Genomic DNA, 24248 nt, shown 5'->3' with positions numbered 1-24248 from the left:
CACAAAAAATTCTCGCTACAAAGGGACGAAAGCAAGTTGGAGCTGTGTCTAGTGCTGAACTAATTTCTATTTTGTTTATTCGCTTATTGATTTGTTTTGCTACAAGTTGTAGTCCTTTAACTTAAATATATACCTTTCATTACCTTCATACTTAATAAAAATTAAAATGACTCCAACTCAAGATTGAGGATGTGCCATCGTAAGAAGAATATTGTCTTCATGGTTTTTGGTTTAAATTTTTTGCAAAAAGAGTACTGAACCAATCTATTAAAAATTTGTGGAATTACTATCAGTATCAATATAATCGCTTACTTAAAAAATCCTTAATTACGGGTAGTTTTGGAACAACTTTGACCTATCAGTTAAGAAAAATAATCTACCTCATTCAAATAAAAGTTAAAAATATTTGAAATTTAAGTTTGAAAAAACAATGTAGGCAACACTTCGCGTTCGTTGCTCAGTTAATTAAAAATAAATTTCATGGGCTACTGGATGTTTTTTTTTTCGATCAAACACCCTAGTATTAAATTATTTTTGATCATTGCAATTAAGTAAAAATAATGTGTTCTTTTGCTTTTTAAAAACGTTATCATTTCCATTTTAATAAACATAAATTCCGGCTGAAATGCCAAATCTTGAAATATTAATTTCACCCATCAATCATGATAATAACTAGATAACACTGTTTTATATTTTACCATTGAACATTTTTTTATTAACATTTCATATTAATAAATTTCCACGAACATTAATTACCGACCACGTTTTATAATTTTAAATCTAAAATTCGCAGAAACATTTATGAATAACAGTCGTAAAACACCCTCAAACGAAATTTTGCGTTATTCAACATTCGCCCCAAAGCGCATGGTAACTTTAGCCCCTCACAAGGCCCCTTCCAAGCCTTGCCCAATTCACAATGAAGCAAAATCGTTCATTGAGTAAAACCGCTGTATCGATTCATGTGTTGAGGGGTCACTGGGGCAAGCCGCATCCGAAACAGCCACCGCCACCGCCAAGCCCCCTGTTTACCTTCTACCTGGTTAGTTTGTGATCAAACCCGTCCATGTGGGCGGTTGTTTTGATAATCTGTAATAACATAAATCCGGGGGCGGCGTTCCCCACCCCTGGCCTCTGTCGGCAGCCGCCGCCGCCGAGGCCTGGCAGACTCGCCGCCTGCAGCCGGACCTACTTTCTCTCTAATGCACCGTTGCTAGGAAACGGAATGAACCACATTTCGAGGGAAGTACCTGTTGGAGTGTGGCGTCTCACCCTTGATACAAATCAAAGACGGGTCGGACAGGTTTTGGATGGTATGTACCAGGCAGGAAGAGATTAATAAAATCGAGGCATTTAATGGGACGGTTTTGGTTTTTTTGTGGGCCCGGCTACCGCGGGTTGTGACTTAATTATGGTAATAAAATTAAATGAAATGTGAAGACGGTCGTAATTTTGTGAGCGGTATACTCGACCTGACGACTTTTCTTGGAGGGTTTAGGGAAATCGTTGTATACATGTATTGATTTTATTTTATTTATTAATCAGAGTAAAAGAGAGCCGCTTGCATATATACAGCCCGACTGGCTAAAAATAGCTCCGTGACCTGTTAAAATCTCGAATTAGAAATTTTCTGCTTACTTAATTTAGAAATTCGAAACAATCAAACTATCCGACTTCGTGCATTCGCTTAAAAATAGGGAGTTCAGCGTCTACGTGTCCATAAATTACCGAAATCTTTATCAGGTTGCACTATTATTAGGCGCATCAATGATAATGAGAATTAATAATTACCGGAATTCTCGTGTAACAATAGGTAATTTTAGCTCCTTAAAATAAGCTGGGTACCACGCCTTTATTTGTGTGGGTACGTCACATTGCATTAGACTAATTGTACAAAATGAGGATGAGATTCCGTTGTAATATAGTAAAATACGCAAATGCAAATTATGTCACTTTTGCGTCATACCGACGACGTGGCTACCTACCTCAACTCAGATTTTACATGAAATAAACTGTTTTTGATTTAAACAGGGGTTTGATTGAAAATGCCACCTACTGGGATTTGGGTTTTACGTCAGGCAATTTTTTTCGAATTACGCTATTATCAGCAGTGTCGTAAATCTGAACGGCACGTGGAATAATATTGTGAACAATGTGAGCGGTTTAGAGTTATTTTTTTGTTTAATTAAAAATTTATAGCTGTAGGATTAACGAAAAAATCTTACTTTATTACACATTAGGGTCTTCATTTTTTCCCATTTAGTGAACTCGGTTTTACACAATTTGAAAAGTGTGGCAGATCAAGTTAATACACCTCGCACTTGTGACGTGTGTCGTGGGAAACAACAAGGTTACGTTTTAATGATACATTTATTTAAGCTTTTTACAATGACGTAGGTAATCTGAAAATTTCATTGCATTAGAAAAAAAAAAGTTTAATAAAATTGTCCCATTTATGAAAGAGCTAGGTCTACAAGATGTGTTGCAACAAGGTCTTCCAACGTTTTTTTGGTGCTTCACATCTCGTAGAATACAAAAACGCACGTTTTCCGCTTTAATTTGTTGACGATTTTATTATGGAGACAATTTGCGAACCACCAACTACTATGAAATTTTGGGTGAACTTTAAAATGATCGTGGAGGTGGTAAAACGGTAAACATCTCGTTTATTAATTGAACTTCACTTTAATAGAATTAATTAATTTAAAAATGCTTCGTTTGATCTCGCCTAAGATCGGCAAAAATCGCGAATACGCCGACAATGCGCATGCGCATGCCTAAAAATGACGACATTAGTTTTTACGTAGTAATTGTGAGGTAGTCGCTTTTTTGATAAAAAAGAAACAAAGTGTTTTATTTTCTTACAAAACGGACAGTGGGATGATGAAAATCCGGACTGTCCATATACTGGGTGTTTGAAATGTGTTACTAGTGAAAATTACGGCCATCTGAGATGAAGCACAGACCATGTAACATTGAATCTCTGTATCGACAAAATCAAGCCAAATTATCGGGAAATATGACGACGACCATACCAATAATGTTAATTTTTGATGCCCTTCCTTGAGTACGAAAGGGCAAAGAAAGAATTATTGAAATATGGAAAGCGTCCCTACGACTGTGACCTTCAACAAAAACAATGGCGACTACGGTTAAATGATCAAATGGACCCCAATACAACGAAGTTTGTTTGCACTGGTATTTTTGGAACAATCTCACCATTGTAAGTCTTCTTATTTCAATAATAATTTACAACGTGACATTGGTGAGTATCACGTTGAAGTGTAAGTACGTTTAATTGTTTAAAATTTGAATGAAATTTACGATTTATAATTAACCGACGACGTTACGTGATTGGAAGAATCATTAATGTTACGTTGGTGAAAATAAATTCTTATAAAAGTATTATGTAAATAATGCGCGTAATTAAACCTGAATCGACCATTATCGAAGGTAATTACATAATTTCTGTTTACCATGAATGACAACGACCAAAATTGTGAATGTTCAAGTCGTGATTTTTTAACTGTCAACTTTTTGATCACTAAAAATTTTAATTCATGTCTTAATGTATCTTGGAGTAATGTTTTAGTCCGGAGGATACAGATTTTTGGAAAATATGTTTTCTCTTTTAGAAATTACCACGTTATTTTGATTGCGCTGAATTAAAGCTAGTAAAAAATAAGGTAACATGTCTCTAAGTTGGCTGCGGAAGATTAATGTCAATGTCAACTTTGGGGGATTATAAATGTTTCAAACAAATTTTTGGGTTGGCAATTATGAACTATTGGCAGCAATGTTCGCACGTCAATTTTAGTATGATCAATGAGATGGAAGCTACCCAAAATTTCGATTTGACATCAGGTATGCCATCATAAAATTTTAAATATGTTGCCAACCTGACAAAAAAATTACAAACATTAATAATCACTCACTATTATCTTGTTTTTACCTTTTTCAGCCGTAACTGCACTGGTTAAAAGTGCTAATTCATTTCAACTTTATTTCATTTTTTTCTTGCAATTCGACAATTCCCAAATATCCACTTTACCAAATTCATGTTATGTCAATTATGAAACCCATCTAGGTCTATTTCAAAAATTAAAACGAAATGGTTCTATTACAGAAAATTCTATTGTAAGTTCTTGTGGTCTTTATTAAACCTATTTTTATGTTTCAGTGTATCTTAGAAATAAAATAATATCTCCTTCGATGTCATCTAATATCGGCAAAGAGCGTTTTTTTTTGCAGGAACACCTACACAAGATATCTTAAGACAAATTAATGTATAACCCGATTTTTTTTTCAGTTGTATCACAAACGCATCATCTGATTTTCTAGAAATTTTCGGAAGTCAGTAGAATTATGATCAGTATTACATTATACACATCACAATTAATATACTTGTCCCTACCAAAGTACGGATCTGTCTGTTGTCTTATCATACAGATAATCTCCTAAACTCCTGGATCCATTCTTATGACGTTATTTTATTTGCATTTTACAATATTGCTTAAGATGTGCAAAATAATATATTTCTATACCTGTGTTTTATTAATCCACCCGTATTTTTATGCGTCTAACAATTTTACTTAGTACTAATTATTGCTCCAAAATTTTGTATGATGCGCTTTTATTTAGTGAAACGCCCTTCTGCTCATCGCTTCTAAAAGTTAATTCTGATATGTAAATTCTCTTAAAATTTATTCTGGTACATGATTTTTTAATTGTGATTTAATAACATATCCATAATTTACAAAATGGACCTTTTTTAAGTTTTGGCAAGATACTATCACTGATTTATTGATTACAGAGCAATGATTAAAATTTATTAATTCATTCTTGTTACAAAATTAATGACGTCATCGCAAAATTCATTTGCTTCCTGAGTGTACGTTAAGTATTGTAATAAGTAGAGCTGTGCGATCGAAATTTAAACGCTGCGAATTGACCCCCACTCCGGCAGGCCAGAGGCTTGCATCCGACGTTATGTATCGCGAAGAAAATTACGCCAAAAATAATGTTAACGGCATGTCAGTTGATGATTTTAAAATCCATATTGACGAAATAAGAGTAATAATAATTTTAATAATGTCCAGGTGTCCGTCTCTCTGACAATCAAACTATTTGTGTGAATTATCAAAAATAATCCACAACTGAAAAGCGAGAAGCGAGAAAGGCAAGGCTGTAGCGATCGGCACTGTGGGCCGATAGTGGGGGTAAATAAATTTCAACCGCACAGCTCTAGTAATAAGGTTCATCCAGCGACTACTTTCATGTTGTCTCGACGCTTCATGACCCCTAGAGTACGAAAAAATGTGTCTCCCATTTCCGTCTGTCTGTCCGATTTTTATTAGACCGATAATCTCCGAAACTACTGGACCAATTGTTGTCACATTTTAGATGTATGTTATATTATGAACATCGTTGTTCCTCTAATTTTTTTTTAGTAAATGCCACTTAAATTTTACAAAATAATATAGTCCCACACTTGTGGTTTATGAATCCGCCGTGGCGTAGCGATCGCGTATTCGATCCCAACATTTCGCAAAAAATATATTTTTGCAAAGAATCGGGATTTGTTGTATGTACTTTACTTCAGGGGCGAAGTTCTGTCGAAGGAACATTCAACCAATTTTTTAGGACTGTTTACATTTTTCAAATTTTTGGGAGCACAGTTATCTTCCTATTTTAATACAGATTGTTGTCATAAAAAAATAAAATTTAATTATCTTTTATAATTTATTTAAGAAACAACTTGTTTTTGTTTTTCAGAAGCGAGGAAGTTCCCTCTCAACATCTATTTTTCTTGTGTATATTTATATTTGCTTTTCTGTTTCCCATCAACTGAGATGTTCTTGACGTTTAGATTCAGGCTTCTGCATATAGCTCATCTCAGGAGGAAAAATTACAGACGTTAAAGTAATAAGATACATAAACAGGGACTGTCAGAAATTTTAATTGTTTATTGGATGTAAAAAAAAATATTTTTTAACAAGGATTTTTGTCTTCCAGTCTTCCCTGAGTTTATATTCCAGAAAAAAATATATATATTTGGAAAGTTAAATTTATTTTACACTCAATTGTCCTTACTCTTGAGCACTTGACAAGTATGCCGTCACTGTAAAATTATATTCGTCGACTCGGTCAACTCTTACAAATTTTCAGCAGATGGCGCTATCGTTTTTTTTTAATTTATAAATCAATGTATTCATTGTTTTATGGTTATTTAATGCAGACTACAAACTTTTACACAACTGTTGGATGCTATTGACATTATATTGACGTTGTTGACGTTATTTAGTTGTCAAGTCGCGCGACATCTTCCAGAATATTTACGAATGGCGCACACGCTTGTCAAAAACACGCGTACAACAGATGTCATTCGTAAATACGCAGTGTGTCACCACTTGTTTTCTTATCTCCAAGACTACCTACCTAGCACTAAAATTTCGCTGCTAACTTTAACGGTCTGCATTTTGTAATTGTGATTCGCCTTACTAACTAATAATAGCCGCTATCATTATTTGCCTATTCCGATCAACGTCCACATTTCAAAGAACTAGAGTATTTTGAGATTGAAGAACATAACTTAAACAAACAAAACATAATAGAGTCATTCTCGGAAAATTACACTCCATTAACTCGGACGAGTTTCCAACAAAAACAAATAAGAAACTTATTTAAACATTGATAAGCGACTCGGCGCATACAACTTTCTACGTCTCCAGTATGAATGAACGAATTCGTATCTGCCGACTCAATGTACCATTTTGCCACCCACTCATACTATAACTCAGCCACCTATCAATATTACGATATCTCTGAAAGCTATTCATTACGAGATGAATGAGAAAATTGCATTATGGTTTACTAAACCGGAAACTGTTGGAAATAATTAGATAACCCGAACCGTGCGAAACTCGTTACCTAAAATATTGCAGATGAAATGTAGTAAACCGTTATCGTAGGCAGTATTCATTGAAAATCGATTATAATTTTTATGATAACTTGTTTAATTTGGTCGATACCATCATCACTGAGTAAACAATTTGCACAATTTTAATGGTTTACGATAAAGATATTTTCGATTTGATTCGAGCACCGGATTTCCTGTTGTTGGATAAATATACACTCTTGAAATACATTTTCGATCATGGGTGAAATTCGGGTGAATGGTTCCCTCACACAAACGGCGACGGCGAGAGTGCAATTTTGTTAGTACAGCGATAATTCAACTCGATTAATCTCTAAAACCCAGATGTCAATTATTATAACTATATCATTTAATTAAAACAATGTGTAATTGTTCGCTACCTTTCAAACAAAACAACGATTTTATTATAATATTCGAGTTACTGTTTTTGCCGAATATCGGTAATTTTCATTACATCCACGAGCTTCAACGAGGCGCTTCAATTGCAAAATTAGACCAATTAAAATGGTGACCACAGTAATTAAGTCATTAGGGTGATATGGGGAGTGAATCATCCATTGAACACCAACTGCGTTCACCGAACGCACATCCACAAGGAGTTTTTGTTCTTGTGACATTTCACCTTTTAATCCGATGAGGAATGCATCCGCAGCATACCAAAAACCTTAATAATAAATGACTCCATCAGCGAGGGGGAAAAGCCTGGATGCTACGTTCATAATGCAAGAGGGAGAGATGCCAGGAAATCAATTACTACTAGACAAAAACTGGATTTATGCCAAAAATACTCCAGGGAGGCAGCAGACAAACCAGAAAGTATTGAGGAGATAATGGGGAATATGATATATGTATTTCCGTTAGGTCGTCTCACAGGACTTGAACACGGAGGTGAAATCGATGTAAGGTCAAAATCGAAATTTCACAAATTATCACATCCACCGATGAACGGTTTTTTTTTATACATTTGCAATATTAAAGAAATCAGTGCAGCGAAAAATATCCATTGTGTTAATTTGTCGTTTTCAATAATGTGTAAAAGCGAATTTTTCTAAGGAGTATTGTAATCGAGTCCATTGGCTACATGTTTTCCCGACGTTTCATGACCCCGACAGTAGGTCCCCGTTTCCGCCTTTCCGAATTTTTATTAGACAGATAATCTCACAAATTGCTGAATCGATTGTTGTAAAATTTTATGTGTATTTAGGACGACGTTATCTCCAAAATTTATATTAATAAGAGAATCCTTCACATGTGGTTTATGAATCTATGTTCAGTTTTTACCCTACCCATTCAGATTTTTGGAAAAAAAAATCAAAATTGTATTAACATTTTGCAATTTAACTTTGAAACTGCAAAACCGAATGCTCTGAAAACATGCAAACGTTTCAAGTTTATCGTAATCATGGTTTTAAATCGTTAATCAAAATTGATTCGTTTATTCCCTTCCAAAAAATTGGTATAAAGAGTTTAGACAGTACTTCCCTCGCTGTCGGGAACGTGACGACTGCAAACCTATTATGTCTCTTTTGTATTACATTTTTGTAATTCTTGATTTAATCAATAAAATTAATTGACTCAGTCATTTTTTTCAGACACCCTGTATAAGCAAATCTAAAAAATATTAATACAGTGATAAATCACAAGTATAGACTCATCATTCTTTACACATTTGAGCATTTTTTCAGCAAAATTTTGCGGTGGCGTCATCAAATTTTTAGGGGGGGATGAGCAAATACATTTCAATCAAAATTTTACCTTGCTTATGATAAATTTAAAACATCTCCAAGATTTCAAAGCATTCGGTTTTGTAGTTCGTGATTAAATCAATAAAATAAATTCTCACTTTCATTAATTTTTTTGAGTGACCCTGTACATATATGCAAATCCAAAAATATTAATGGGATGATAAATCACAAGTACAGACGCATCATATTTTGTACATTTTAGATAGGATTTATTCGGCAAACTTTTGAGTTGACGTCATCAATTTTTTGGAGGGGATAAGTAAATATATTTTGATTAAAAATTTATCGTGCTTGTCATAACTGTAAACCATCTGCAAGATTTCAAAGCATTCGGTTTTGCAGATTTAAAATTAAATTGCAAAATATCATTTCATAGTTTTGATTTTTTTTCCAAAAATCTGGACGTTTCGGGTAAAAACTCAATTCGGGGTTATAAACTACATGTGTAGGACTATGTTATTTTATACAATTTAAAACCCATTTACTATGTACAATTTTGAACTGACGTCATCGCATTAGTGGTGGGGATGATTAGACAAATTTTGGTTAGCATTTTAAGGAGATTATCTGTCTAATAAAAATCCGGGACGGCAGACAGACGGAAATGGGAGACCTATTTTTTCGTCCTCTACGGGTCATGAAAGGCCGAGAAAACCTAAAAGTAGAGAGTCGGCCTACGGACTCGATTACAATACTTCCTTTGCTTACGCTCGGTAAGTAAAAATTGATGACATCATCTCAAAATTTTACCAAATAAATCCTCTCTGAAAAATGCAAAATATTATAGCTCCATAATTGTGTTTTTTAATGCACTCAAGGTTTTTAAATTACTTGTACAGGGTGATTATAAAATTTAATAAATGAGGCAATATACTGTATTGATTGGAATCAAGAACGATTCACTCCATTTTCCCAAAAATTTGAGAATACAGTAGTGTTTTTAATAGTATTACACTGTATTATTACATAAAATCTTTATTTTAAATTATAAGTGTTATCATAAAAAATAAAATTCGGAAAATCAAAAATACATTTTTTCGGAAAATCTGGATTTACTGATATTTACTGGAATTTTTTGATATCACAATTTTTCAGTTTCTCAATTTTTTATTTTTCGATTGCTCAATTTTTTGACTTCTTAATTTTTATTTTTCATTTTTCTGATTTTTTAATTTTCATTTTCTCGATTTTATATCACAATTTTTCGATTATTCAATTTTTCAAATTTTCGATATTCGATTGTTCAATTTCTCAGCTTTCTAATTTTTAAGATTTTCAATTTTGCAATTTCTGGATTTCTCATTTATCGGATTTCTTGAATTTTCAGTATTTCGATTTTACAATACCTATTCCGTTTTTTAGATTTCGAACTTTTTCAATTTTTAATTTTTCGATTTTCCAATTTTTCGTTCTTCAATTTTTCAGATTCTCGTTTTATCCAATTTTTCGATTTTTCATGTTGTCGAATAAAAAAACAAATGAAAACATTTCAAAATTGTAAAACTGAAATCGTACTTTTTCGTTTTTCCAATTTTGATTATGTAGTTTTACAATTTTGAAATTTTTTAATTTGTTTTATTCAAAAAGTTGAAAAACAAAAAATTGCAAAATCGAAAAACTAGAAAATCAGTAATAATTGAAAAATCAAAAAATAGACTAAACGAGAAACTGCAAAGCCGAAAAGGCGAAAGATAAAAAAAAAAGAACGCAAGAAACGAAAAATTGAAACACTGAAAATCTAAAAATCGAGAAGGTTAAAAATCGAAAAATTATAGAATCGTCAAAATTGTAAAGTTGAAAAGTTGTAACACTGCAAGATCGAACAATTGAAAAATCAAATAAACGAAAAGTTTTAAAATGCAATAATCGAAAAATGGAAAAATTTTGAAATCGTAAAATTGAATAATTTAAAAAATTATGATTACACAATATGACATATCCTCTGAGAAAATAAAGGGCGGGTAGGCGGGGCTAGTACATACTACGATAAGACTAATTTTGGCAAATGGCATACCCTCTAAGACAATAAAGGGCGGGTGGGCGGGGTTAGTTTTTGCCAAGATAAAACTGATTTTGGCAAATGACATACCTTCTAAGAAAATAAAGGGTGGGTGGGCGGGGCTAGTACATGCCAAGATACGAAGAATTTTGGCAAATGATGTACACTGTAAGAAAATAAAGGGCGGGTGGGCGGGGCTAGTGCATGCTAAGATAAGACTAATTTTGGCAAATGACGTACCCTCTAAAAAAATAAAGTGAAAACTAGGAAAATTGCAAATCAAATATTGAAGAAACGAAAAATTGAAAAATCAAGAAACGGAAATATCTAAAACTAAAAAACGAACAATTTTACAGTAAAAGAAAAGAAAAATTATAAAACCAAAACATCGAAAAATGCAAATTTTACTCAAAAATAAAAATACGACACTGCAAGCAATTACGAAAATTTCGTACCAGGAAAGACAATAATTACTCACACGTCAAAATTTTACCGCAACTTTGTTTTCCAGCAGTCACCACAACCCACAATAGAATTCCAAATTTCCGAACACGTAGGTAAAACAAAATGCGTAGACATTCACCAGACTCAACAATTATTAATTTAACCGTATAAAATAACCAGACCCCAGGAATTTAAAGTCCCAGACTGATCAGATTTACGTCTCGTGTCCACGTGCAGGTGGGTCGTCATGCAAGTTCTTTTGGAATCGTGTGCATTCTTTTCGATAACGCAGGAAAGACCTTTTCATGCCTCCACAGTCAGACACACATTATTATCACTGCGACGAATTAATCACTCGGAACACCGGCATGACAGAACGTGACTCGGGCGGTTGATTGAAAAACAAGAAAAAATAGCATAACCGTACCAAAGCAGATAGCATCTGTATGGGCACGCCAAGGGGTAGCGGAGTCTGCTAGACATCTGTTTCGTAAACATACAGTAGAATTGGGAAATAAAAGCCAATAGTGGAAGATATTTTTTAACATGTTTACCATACTTTTTAAAAGTTGCACTAACCTCCCAAAATTAGTCTGCAAAGCAACCTACTTCACATGATGAGAGTTTAATAAATCTCAGCCATTATTTCTTCTACAATACATAGAATGGAACTGTGTAAACTGAAACTTCTCGTAAAGAATGAAAGCAAAAAAGCGCCATAACTCTTGCAGAACCGACAAAACCCTACATTTGTTTTTAGAATAGACCCATATTTTGTCAAAGCATGACCAACACCCCGTGCATGTCACATCAAGGAATGGGTTTGTTCAAAAATATTTCTGTAAGTTGTGTAAAACCACGCAAATACAAGACAGTCAAACTTCTGTTTATTTACAAGCCAAACAATGCCTCTGAATGGGCAGTTTTAAGGCGAGTAGCGAAAATCGCCAATATCCGCCCGCCGAGGAATGCCACGGGCACGATAACCATCAGAGAAGAATCCCAGCGTCCAGACCGGCATGATTAGGTAATTATTTTTATAGTTTTCGAATCGGAAAGTATGCGGTCGTTAAAAACGATAGGTTCTGGTAGATTCCCACGCGTTCTATACAGCGATCAGCGTACCGTGCCTTCTCCGTCTCCCGTGAATGTCGCCCATCCGGCCGGAAGTCGTATCCATCCATCACGATTTCCGCTGCACCTTACTTTACCTTGCCTTGGCCCCTATCCTGTGCTATCAATTTATAAGTACGTTTTCTCGATGGAATCACACGGGGAATTTGCTTTATCTACGAGTGGTTTCCTTGATTGGATCGTATTTGCGGTAGGCGTATGTTTTGGGTGAAATCGTGAAATGTTAATGACCTCTCTTTCTTAATTAAGGGAACGATACTTTTTCAGGATTTTGTAGGGTCGATTTCTGAAATTCGCAGATTCAGCTATTGGGGTATAGGGGGCGTGACGCGCTAGTATAAACCGTTGTTTTGCATTTTTATTTTTGTCTGTGCCAACTGTGAACAAGTATCATATTGTAAATAAAGTAAAAATTGAAAACAACAAAGTATGTTACAAACAAAATTTAAAATAATTTTGAATACATACTTAGTTTGGCACCCGCATCAACACAAGTTTTGGCAACTGGGGTCAACCACAAACTGTTTATTCAAATTTAATCAAAGCAGGTACAAATAATGTAACAAATTCTTGCTTATTGGCTACTATTGTTTACCAAGAGAAGCTATTCAGTTTCTACGAATATGACTCAAATAAAGTTGAAATGTGTTCGTCTAGCTACTCTTTAAAACATTAAATTCAAAACGAGACTATTTTTTGACTTGGACAACTTTAATAAGTCGTAGGTCGTGCATTAATTTTTTATTTTGTGGTACTTTGAAAGCATCATGACGCAGAATTTTATACATGAACTTGGTTTTTCAACACCGGGACAAAATTTATCTTTAGCAGTCGTAAAGCAACCTTGTTGTGCCTCCTCCGTGCGAGTACTCGGTAAATCAAAGCTAATTTCGCTTTTCCTCCGGAATAATCAGCGTCTGGTACATAAATAATTCAAGCGACCGACCGCGAACTACCATGTAAAAGCATAACAAATAGGTATCGGTGGTTCACGTAATTTCGAATGAACCAAACTTGGTGTACTGCAAAGACCTGCACAAGAAATGTAATATAATGATAAGAATCGTTCTTAATATACCGAATGTTGGATTTTTCACTCTAACAATAGTTTTCTTATTTGTTGTAAAAGCTAATTTTAATGACCAGTTGGATCGTATTCAAAAACAGAATCAACGTTGTCGCCCTTAACAATGTTTTACTTTTTATTTTCTACTCCCCATCTAAAATCTATGCGTAAAAAATTTAATAAAGATTCATTATTAAATGCAAAATTTTCTATAATCAAACCAAGAAATTTAGGTGCTTAATTCTATGTAAGTGTTTAGGGCTTATGGAAACCCGCAGTGAGGAGGCAGAGCAATCTAATACCCCTCGCTCGACAATACGTGCGATAGTAACTTTCGACAATAACTTCAGAGATCTTTCTTCAGCAAATAGTTTATTAATGAATGTTCTAATAAGTTACGTAGATACCTACAAAGAAGAAAAATAAAAAAATTCTACAAAAAAAACACAAACATTCCAGTATTAAGAAAACTTTTGCTTGGAAATTAAAATTCAGATGACTCGGTGTACAAAACGTTCAATAAAAGCCAAAGCTTATTAATTTTTTGCTTTTGACAAACTTATAAATTTGAATTGATTTTATTCAAAGCTAGGAACCTTTAGCTGAAGCACCACCTATTTCGGAACAAAGCCGTTCCGCCGCAACATTTTTATTTATCTCCAGCCTATTATCCGCTCCACAAAAAAGGTGAGGTGAAGGTAAAAGCCCACTCCTGATATAGCACAAAATCATAACAACGTTAACACATCAAAAATATCCTCCATAAACAAATCCCCAGCCCCCGCATTGTCGACGCCCCTGGCCTTCTCTCCAAACATGTATTTATTTATCAACAAGCCCCGCAAAGATCCGCTATTCCAGCCAACCGCCGCCAAACATCCCGCTCGACATGATGAGCAAAAAGCGTGGGTTTCGAGCAGTCAGGAGCTAAAATTGCGACGGATGGCGGTGCGGTGGTGGCCCTTTCAAGGACGCCCTTGAGGCTGTGTGTTTTAAAGGAGGGTGAGAATGAGCGTGGGCGGCCGACATCGACATCGCGCTCGACCCACGCGCTCGCCGCCCACGCGAAGCCGAACAGAACCGGGAAAGCGTGGGCCGGGGCCGGTGCAGGAATCAAGCTGAAGAGGGACGGCACAGGGGCCACAATGCCGTACGAACCCATGAAAATAAATGCGCTTCGGATTTTGTGCGGGGGACGAGTGCACCAGTGTGGACCACTTGGTTTCGGGGTAAATGGGTTTCTGGGGGCTTTGACAAAGAAATGCGGAGTTTCGGACAGAATTTTACAAGTTGGAGAAACGGATGACATTGCGACGGTATTTTTAAGTGTGTTTGTATGAATGTCAGTTTTGATCATAAAAATTTTAATAAATGTGTTGTTGGGTAGTGTAAATGTAAAACAACAAATAAATTTTATTGACGAAATTTGAAGTTATTCTACTGCTTATTTACTGGAAACGGACCATAATTTATTATAATTATAATCAGTCTCAACAACAAAACCTCATTCGTATGCTTTCAGAGCCGGATTTACCTTTCATGGGGCCCAACGATACAACATTGTTACAAAACAGTAACATTTTGATTATACCTGGTGTTTCAAGAAATAGTTTTTTGATCGAATAAAATACAATTTAATGAGTTAGAAGTATTATAATTGGGATGATTCCTAGAATAGGAAAAAGTAGGTCCCATTTCTGTTAGTTTAGACGTATTTTAAGAATATCTAAAACTTGAAGCAAAATTTGTCTCACCATTCACACCAAAAATTTGATATTATTTCAAAGCAAATCTTTTTTAAAATGTACACAATATGTTTCTTTACCTGCGATTTATAAATCCACCCCTATTCTTACATTTAGCACTGATTTTTGAAAATTGTAGAAGAAAATTTCAGAATTTTAATTTGGAAACTACAAAACTGATTGTTTTGCAACTTTGCACGCTCTTTAAGGTCATCGTCAACATGGTAATTCAATGATCAGAATTCATATTATCATCCTGTGCAAAAAATTGATGACGTCATCTCAAAATTCTGTTGAGTAATCCTTGCCTGTATTTTTCATTTGTGGTTTAATAATGTATCATATTTTTAATGAAACCTTCACGGGTTAATGAAAACAACAAAATTAAAGCAATTTTAGAGTCTAAGAAACGATTTTTTTTTTAAATTAATGCAAGATTTAAAAATTACACAACAACTAAAGTCTATTCATCTTCCTCTAGAAAAACTGATGATGTCATTGCAAAAATTTTATGTACTTCCTGAATATAAGCGAAGGAAATTAGTAACAGAGTCTATTGGGCCAGTTTCATGTTTTCTCAACATTTCATGACTCCTAGAGAATGAAAAAAATTAATCCTCGGTTTTGAGAAGACAAACTCATTCAAATCAAACCAATCTCAAGAGACATTCTTGTATAAACATAAACACTTGAAGTTAAGTTTGTTATTCGTGCTGAGAGGGTGAAAAGAATGCGGAAAAAAGGGATCAAAACATTTTACTATCAACTTTTGAAATGATTAAAAAACTTATTGATTAAAGAAAACCTGAGCTACTTATATTGAACCAACAATCCGTCAAGATAACTTGTGACAAAATTTGTCCATTCAAGCCTACATGTTATTTTTTTCACAGATGATCATTTGTTATCTTTAAATCCTCCTTATCTCGTAGTAGCTTCTACTACCAAATTCTTATCGATATTTCCTGTGATAAACACATCATTACGTGATTTGTTTCACGTAAAATAAAAACAAAATACACAAACCCTGGTCACTCCTGTGGTCTCGACCGTACCACCCTGCATTATTTCATTTTCCCCGGAACAAAAGTAAATTAAGCCTTAGATAATCACACTCGAATATTCAGGACCCTAAGGTAAACTTTCAAACGATTGCGCCCCACTTCAACGCAACCGCCCATCATAATTGTTTGACAAGGGTCAAGTGTCCCAAGTTGATTTCTACATTTACATAATTGACCAATTGTAGGTGGTATTTATACAGCTATAAATAACTCGACGGCATGAATGGCTCGTTTTGCCATACCTACATTGTATCCAGGATATGCCGCCTTTATTCTTGCTTTAATGGAGGATAGTTAAAAAGCAAAATAAATCTCGACGTAACAGAAACACGGCTTCATTTTTCGCCGAGCGATGCGTCACGATTTACTATTAATAACAATGAATGAACGTTGCATTCTCAAAAGAAAAACACCAAGTCGGCACATCCTTGAGGCACTTATTGGAATTGTACCAGTAGGAAGCTAACCGCGTATTTATTTACAGTGATGAAAGACTATTTACAAGACTTAATCAGTAAACATTCCATAAAATGTGTCAACAACCTGCTCTGACTCATTTGATTCTTGTAAAGCCGATCGCGGAATTTAGGAAGTTGCTCAAGTGGACGGGAAGGATGACGATGGGGAAGGCTCGACCGGACAACTTCCCCGACACTCACAAAATCCCTATTACTGTATTGCGAAGAATGACAAAATTCAAATCAAGTGTTTTTCTCATTCTAATAACTTTCCGGTCGCGCAGGCTAAAAAAGTCTATCACGTGGCGCTGATTTCCTCCCAAACCTCACGTTTCCTTCCATTTACTCTTCGGCGTCACAAAAAAGGCATTAAGAAGTAATTAAACAACCAAATTAAAATTCAACATCGCATTTGAAGCGTCGAACGAGCGTATGCGGAGGAAACGCGAGCCATTGTGTTGATTCTCCATAATAAAAGTAATAATTGTCGCGTAAAGAGGATATCCTTTGCAGGATAACATCAGAAAGACGCTGTTTATTACGGCGGATACTACGAATTACCCGCACCGGAAACGGGAATATCCCCTTTTCAGGTGTCGAACCGAAATAGCAAGGAAGGAACTCTGTCTGAAGGAACTTCATAATCAATTCATTAAGGAAGAAAACTTCACGCTCGTAAAATGCCGATTTCACTGGTCGTGGTTTAGTGCCGAGGGAGGAAATGATTGGATTGATGACATGTGCGTTTCCGACAGGAAGCAACGTTTTTTTCGTGGCCGACGTTTTGACGTATGATCGATTACAGAAGGGTCAATTTAAGGGTGTTTATGCTGTTTGTATACGAGAGGAAAAATCCAACTTTTGTTGCATGTGTGCTGTGACGATATAAACAAAACTGTGAGACAAGCAGTCTGGTGGTACTAATAAACTACTAAGAAACTCGTAGTTGTACGATTATATGGATAGGTAGGTAATAAGGTGCAGAAAAGGGATTTCAGTTGTAGTGAGTCATTTTATGACGCTCTGCTGAGGTAGATTTTAATTTATCAAAAGTTCAAGTAGCTGACCAAGATCAAGATTACGGCACTGAATCATTTCATTTCGTTACTTCGTAATCACTGAAATCAATTTTCCTAGTGGTTCTTATCTGAAGGTCTTTTCTTCTACAATAATATTGACTATTTAGTTCTTGTATCTGCTACAAATATTGGGAATCTTATGAAAATAGAGCACACCTCAAACCTCAAAAGTTGAACTTCATAGATCATTGGGTCGTAACATAACCTTAAGTTACACTTGTTATATTCCCACTTGAACTTTCTCCTTCAACTCTTGGGGACGTGAGTCACTGTGAACGACTGAAGACATTACCATTATCGAGAAACATCACCAAAAGAAGTGCAATAGTGCGTGAAGTGCTCACTGATAACTGCTACATATTGATATCAAGCGCCACAATCCCATACCAAATGAAGGCGAACCCAAAACATTCGATTGATAATGCAGTACTTCATTTTTTAAGTAATTTTGTTTTTAACATAACTAGAACTAGAGGGAGAGTGCAAAAAAAAATAAAAAACAAAGTTATGTATAATTAACGCTAAATGCTCTTTATTTAATTTGAGAGCAATCCCCGCTGAGCAGATATTTTCAGTAACACTTGACTAATTAATTTGGAACTACACCCCGTGGAAAAATATGAACTTAGTAATTACTCAAAAATAGATATTAAAAAAGGCGCGCCCCATTCCATCTGCTCATTTTTAAACATTTCTCTTCCTCCACCTGTTCCTATATGGCTAGAGAAAACACCAAGCAACAACCTTGCGAAAGCAGGAGAAGGTTGAACACTCGATCGCCCTCAGATGTTTAATCTTTGATTACATGAACGCTCGACATATACGGTAACGGTAGATTCTATATTATAAGTCACGTGGGAGGTGCTCCCAATCACTTGAACCAACTGCGTCTCTCAATAGACAAAATTTATTAGAAATCCAAGATATCCTTTTCCATTGTATTATACAATAAAGTCTTTTCTTGTACCCATCCATGAATATTCAATAGGTTCAGGTCCAAGGACTCTGGCGGCTGAGTCAAAATACTTGTAGGCACATTCATGAATATTTTGTTTCCATTCTACGATTCCCAAGACAGGTTGAGTCACGAATCGAATGTTATTGACGTCTTAACCACGTTTACATTACGTCATGAAAGGGCCCCGAATAGTTGGATTTGCGTGTCGAAGTTCGTGCGGGGTATGAATCAGACGCCCCTTTTGTTCCCGGTTTATAGTCGAGCAATTCTTTGACTAATCTTAGCATGCAGTCTGATGATTATTTTTCTTCTTTTTTTTTCTTTCACTGGAAGTCGTATGTTTGTTTGAACATAGTTAAATTTGAAGATACACTGTAATAACTCGCTATTTTAAACTATTGTTTACAGAATGGTGAAAATTATTATTGCAGGAAATGGTGGTGTGCATATAAATCCACGAGCTGGGTATGAGTTACGTGTTTGTACACGTTTCGAACATGTCCCGGCGTGCATACACCCGATCGTAATGGCTTTGTAAAATCGCAGATGGAAGGTTGTTTGCTGTTCGATAATAAACAAGCGATAATGTATTGAACTTGTAGTATATAGTTTAAGTCGACTTTATTGAAATTTGTGTTTGAGCAAAAAATTCAGACGAGCGGAAATTTTTCGGATGTGTACAAGGTTGGTTTTTTTGTTATTTTATGAAATAGATTACCACAATAGTTAACATTGTGGGTAATTTCTACGTTATGTTTACTTTTTAAATTAACAACATAAAACGACTACAACAAAAACATTACTGCAATTAACAATTATTATAACATAGCATGTATGTATATGTATAAACTGTAAATTACCTACGTAATTTACAAAAATTGCGAGTGTAGTGAGATACTTGGAGAGAACGAAACTCGCGACGGTTATCTCTCGTAATAAGTAGTAAACAACAGTGCGGCAGAGTTAGGATGTATTTGATAACGGCAGACACTTGATAAATATACAAAAAGTGCAATTTTTCAAATATGTACACGATTAATTATCAACGTCTGCTCACACTATGTATTGACACACCGTCTCGGTCTATTTCTGGTTGCCTAAACGTCTATTGTCCGTCTTTGTAAATACATCAATACACAGATTTTGTCAGTGTTCACCTTGCTTATTCAACAGCTTGTACCCATGTGTGACGATTTTTGCTTTTTTACTTATGAGTTGTCAAGTTGCATCTACCATACAAAGTAAAATGGCACTGGAAAATTTTATGGTGCAATAAAATTTATTCCACGTTGCATCCGTACAACGTTCGAGTCGTGATAACTCTCTTCTTTATCATGCTTGTGGTCAATAGTCTTCCTATCTCGCTTCAACAATCGCCAACTTTTTCTCCGTAATCTCGCTGTCTTGCAATTACTTGATAAGACTATCAACATCCGCAGATTTATTGACTGAATCGTTCGACGTTATTGTGGTATATATATATATTTTTTGGAACCGAGGCAAATTTATCAGTTTGATGCCCGTCAACACGATGCAGCAGACTTGGTGGCGTGATTTTTACAGACGGACCAGAATGATGTTGCAATTTTTTTAATGCTACTTCTGGGAGTATCGAGTAAATTTTAGTGGTCATATTTGGCGATGAAATGCGGAAAGCGACAAATTTAATGAGGATACTTTTTATTCCAGTAAAACCATACATGTTTTGCGACTTATTTCTTGTCACTAAAACCGTAGGTTTTGCTGGTTTAAAATAGTACAAACAAGGCAAAAGCAAATATGTGTACGTATTATCCAAAAAAAGAAAAATGTGATATACAGTACACATTGGAGGTAAATTTCATAAGATATGACATCTCTAGAAGCTATTTTCAAATTCCACATTTTGATATATGTATAGAGTGTGCTCATAAAAAACTGCACGTCACGTGATAAATTATTGTGATCTAGTGTGCTACAACTAAATTTCAATTACTTAAATACCAAGTGCCTTTTTTTGTTCTAATATTCTGATGCTATGGCGTCATCTCAAACTTTCACAACAGTAAATGTTACTTAAATTTTAAATATATTCCTCCACTTGTAGTTTATGAATCCGTGTTGAATGCTTACACTAGATATTTTTGTAAAAAAAATGTCAATAATATTTTACAATTTAACTTGCAATTGTAAAATTCATTGCTGTGAAACCTTTCAGACGTTTTAAGGTTATGGGAAACATTGTAAATCCTTGGTCAAAATTTATTCGTTTACAACCCTCCCTAACAACTGATGACGTCATCTCAAAACTTTCCAAATAAATCTTCTCTAAAATGTGCAAAATATGATGAGTCTATATCTATGATTTATCATTCCATCGATAGTTTTTAAGAATTGGTTGTACAGGTGACTCAAAAAATTAATGAATGAGTCAATTTATTTTATTAATTACATCAGGAACAGCTCAGTCAATTTTCCCGAAAAACTGTTATTATTAATATTACACTCCACCGATCCAAATTGATATACGGGTCTTTACAAAAATGTTGTTGAAGTTAACACAAAATTTTGTAAGGAGAAAACTCACTTGAAACATACGTGTAGCACGCTTCTTTACATTTTTATTTTAACTTATAGGGCTTTAAAAAAAAAAAAATAAAATTCGAAAAATCAAAGTTTACATTTTTTCAAAAAAATTGGATATGTTTTATTGCTACAGGTGTACAATTGAAAAATCACTCAAAGCAAGCGTTGAAATTTGACACAAACGGCATATCTATTTAATATAATCCATTTAGCAGATAACCTTACATTTTGAAATACCATGAAATCCAACGCCTACACCTGTTACTTCAGGGGCGAGGGAAGTTCTATCGAAATAACCCTTGGACCAATTTTTTCGTGTTTGTTATTAAAACTAATTCTTCTTAATTCCAAAGAAATGTTAACGCCCACATTTACGATCCCCTATAATATCAACCAAAACCGCAGCCAATACCGCCGCTACCACGAGCAGCTGGAGTTAATTATGACATATCTACGTATCGAGTATTTAGCAACAAAATATTCGGTTCTGAATCTCACTTTTAAGATAGTTAGGTTTACAGTAAACCGAAGTTTTTTATAACGAAACTATTTGAATTATTGTTATCTTGGTATAAATAAATGACAAATTATAAAACTGATTACAAGAAGCTAAAATTAGTAAAATTAAATATATCAATCGATTACTTTTGTAATGTCTGGTACCAACACAAATATGACCTGTGGCAGATCAAAGAAACGCGTACTTTACTGCAAAGAATATATAATTTAAATTATTAAGTTTTTTCGGAGATTACCTATCAACTTTTATTCTTCAAATAGAACTGTTTACATATTTTGTATATCTGGTATTTTGTTTTTAGACTCGGTTAACTTTCATATGAAAGTAAAAACAACAAGAAATAATTGCGACAGAATTGAATATTTGTATCGCATTAGAAATTAAATTAAAACATGAGATTCTGCAATATTAAGCCCTTTTTTGGTACTCTAGACTCAAAATTTTTGAAAAAACAACACTGAACAGTAACATTTTATAATTTAACTTATTTGAGACTGCAAACCAGACTGATGACCATCGTAAATCGGTAATCAAATTTTATCCAAAAACTTGGTGACGTCATCGCAAAATTTTGCCCAATAAGTCTTATTTAAAATGTGGAAAATCTTATAAGTCGGGTTGTGGTATTTTCATTACATCTAAAATGAAATTAAAATATGAGATTCCTCAGTATGTATTTAAATAATATCTAGTCTTTCTGAAAAGATACCGAAATCTTGCAGGTCAGAATCGGTATTCTGTAAACATGAAAAATTGAATAAAAAAGAAATGTAAACATTTAAATCAAGCTATACTTCAAAAATGAAGCATTTAAGAAATTTCATACGCAAATTATATTTTTAATTCTGCAGTTATATACGAAAACGTTACCTCAAGTACATTAAAAAATCAAGAAAACGATTTAAAATATATACCTCCCATTAAAAAATGTTTTTGGTCAAAATACGCGCAGATTTTAAAGTCATTTAATTTGTTGTCCTATTCCCATTAGTAATATTTGTCTTGCTAGTTTAACAGATAAATAAAAAACAATGGGCGGGTGCAAATACCAAACTGAATCACCAGGTATTGATTTTTTGCATATATACTACCCAACTTGTCATCAAATGTGGCTTTTATTATTATACAATATACGATATCTCAAGCTAATCTGTAACATCCGGGCACAGAATTGCATAGATTTTTTTTTAAATAAAATGCTTAACTTGAAATTGCACTCATTTATATTAATCTGACTTTTTGTCAACTCCACGAGCAAATTAATTACACCCATTATGCATAACTGCCGAAAAAGGCCAGGCGAAATCCCAGCCTTCGTTAGTCGCGCCATTTCTCTAAAAACCCCTTTTGTAGCACGTTTTTTGGCTTTCGTGCTACACAACTCCATTTCGACATCCAAATTCCCGTGCTTCCAATTGTCCTTCCCGCAACCGGAAGTCCGTCTGCCGCTTCCGGCACATCATTTGTTTCAATTCCCGCATAAACAATCATAATTATCGTCGTAAACATTCCCTTTCAGTCTCTCGATCCCATTGTATCCCATCCCGCAACAATAAAAATTCGCAGCTCGGAACCAATCGCGCTCCTTCGAATAATGAATGAATCAAACATAATTCATTCCGCACCTAATTACAAAAATATTCAATGAAGAGTTAAATGCAGGTGTTCGGGCGCACGCGCAACATGGCGACGACTCACTTGAGCGACTGTACCTGTGGATCAAAACAATGGAGGCGAGCGTGCACCGACGCCCACCGCGGTGCCCGAAAAGACAACTCGGCTACGGCCCGGCCTACCCTACGCCTATTGCGATACTAACCTTTCAGACACACCACGCGGCAACCATCTTGCGTGAGCCTCCGCAGCAGCACGTTGAGCACGGAGTCGGCCTGGTGTTGCTGCACCCCCGACAGGTCGTTGTACAGCACGAAGAGGTTCTCCTTGTACGTGCTGCAGATCTTCTGCTTCAGCTCCCTGCACTTGATCGTGGAAGCCAGGTCGATCTTGCCCGCCGCCAGCCGCCGCAGCATGATCGAGGGGATCGAGAAGTTGACGGCTTCGCGGATGTGGCACTCGCCGTACTCGATGGAGCTGCGGCAGTCCAAGATGACGATCTTCTTGGACTCGTTCCGCAGCAGCGAGAGCAGGCCCTCGTTGGACACGATGTCGTAGTCGCACTCGGGAGTCGTGGGCATGGCGGTGGCTACGCGAGCGGAACCATTAATGAAGATGAACACAGAACGCGCCTTCTCAACTAGAACTACACTAGGTCCACGCGGTGCGACCTCTGCGCTGGTGGAACTCGGAGTGGTCGGCGCGCTGTTGCCGCTTCGGAGGCCGATTGTGCGAGGGCGTGCGGGTGAAAATCGACACGGACAGAGCGCGACAATTGGACGGGGATCACGTGGGGTCGGCGCGGACGGCCAATGGGGAGGGGGTTACGTCATTTCATTGATGAAGCCGGAGGACGAAGTTTGTTTTCAGGTTAGTTAAGCGGCACGTTTACTTTCCATCTCGTTTGGACGAGATGTGCC

General features: G+C 35.5%; 1 protein-coding gene across 2 annotated transcripts in view; it reads right to left on the bottom strand.

The window, feature by feature from the left end:
* LOC135143379 (dual specificity protein phosphatase Mpk3) overlaps nucleotides 1–24043 on the bottom strand; it is a 39090-nt gene extending 15047 nt beyond the window's left edge. For both annotated transcript variants that reach the window (XM_064075233.1, XM_064075238.1), the window contains exon 1: nucleotides 23534–24043. In XM_064075233.1, coding sequence (XP_063931303.1) covers nucleotides 23534–23909 — 376 coding nt within the window. In that variant the 5' untranslated portion in view covers nucleotides 23910–24043. The remainder of the gene's footprint in view (nucleotides 1–23533) is intronic.
* Nucleotides 24044–24248: the final 205 nt, after the last annotated feature.

Source organism: Zophobas morio, unplaced genomic scaffold, assembly GCF_036711695.1.
Source record: "Zophobas morio isolate AGI-343-1 ecotype UQ-CSIRO unplaced genomic scaffold, CSIRO_AGI_Zmor_V1 ptg000004l, whole genome shotgun sequence".
Taxonomy (NCBI): domain Eukaryota; kingdom Metazoa; phylum Arthropoda; class Insecta; order Coleoptera; family Tenebrionidae; genus Zophobas; species Zophobas morio.
This window is presented reverse-complemented; position numbering and strand designations above follow the sequence as displayed.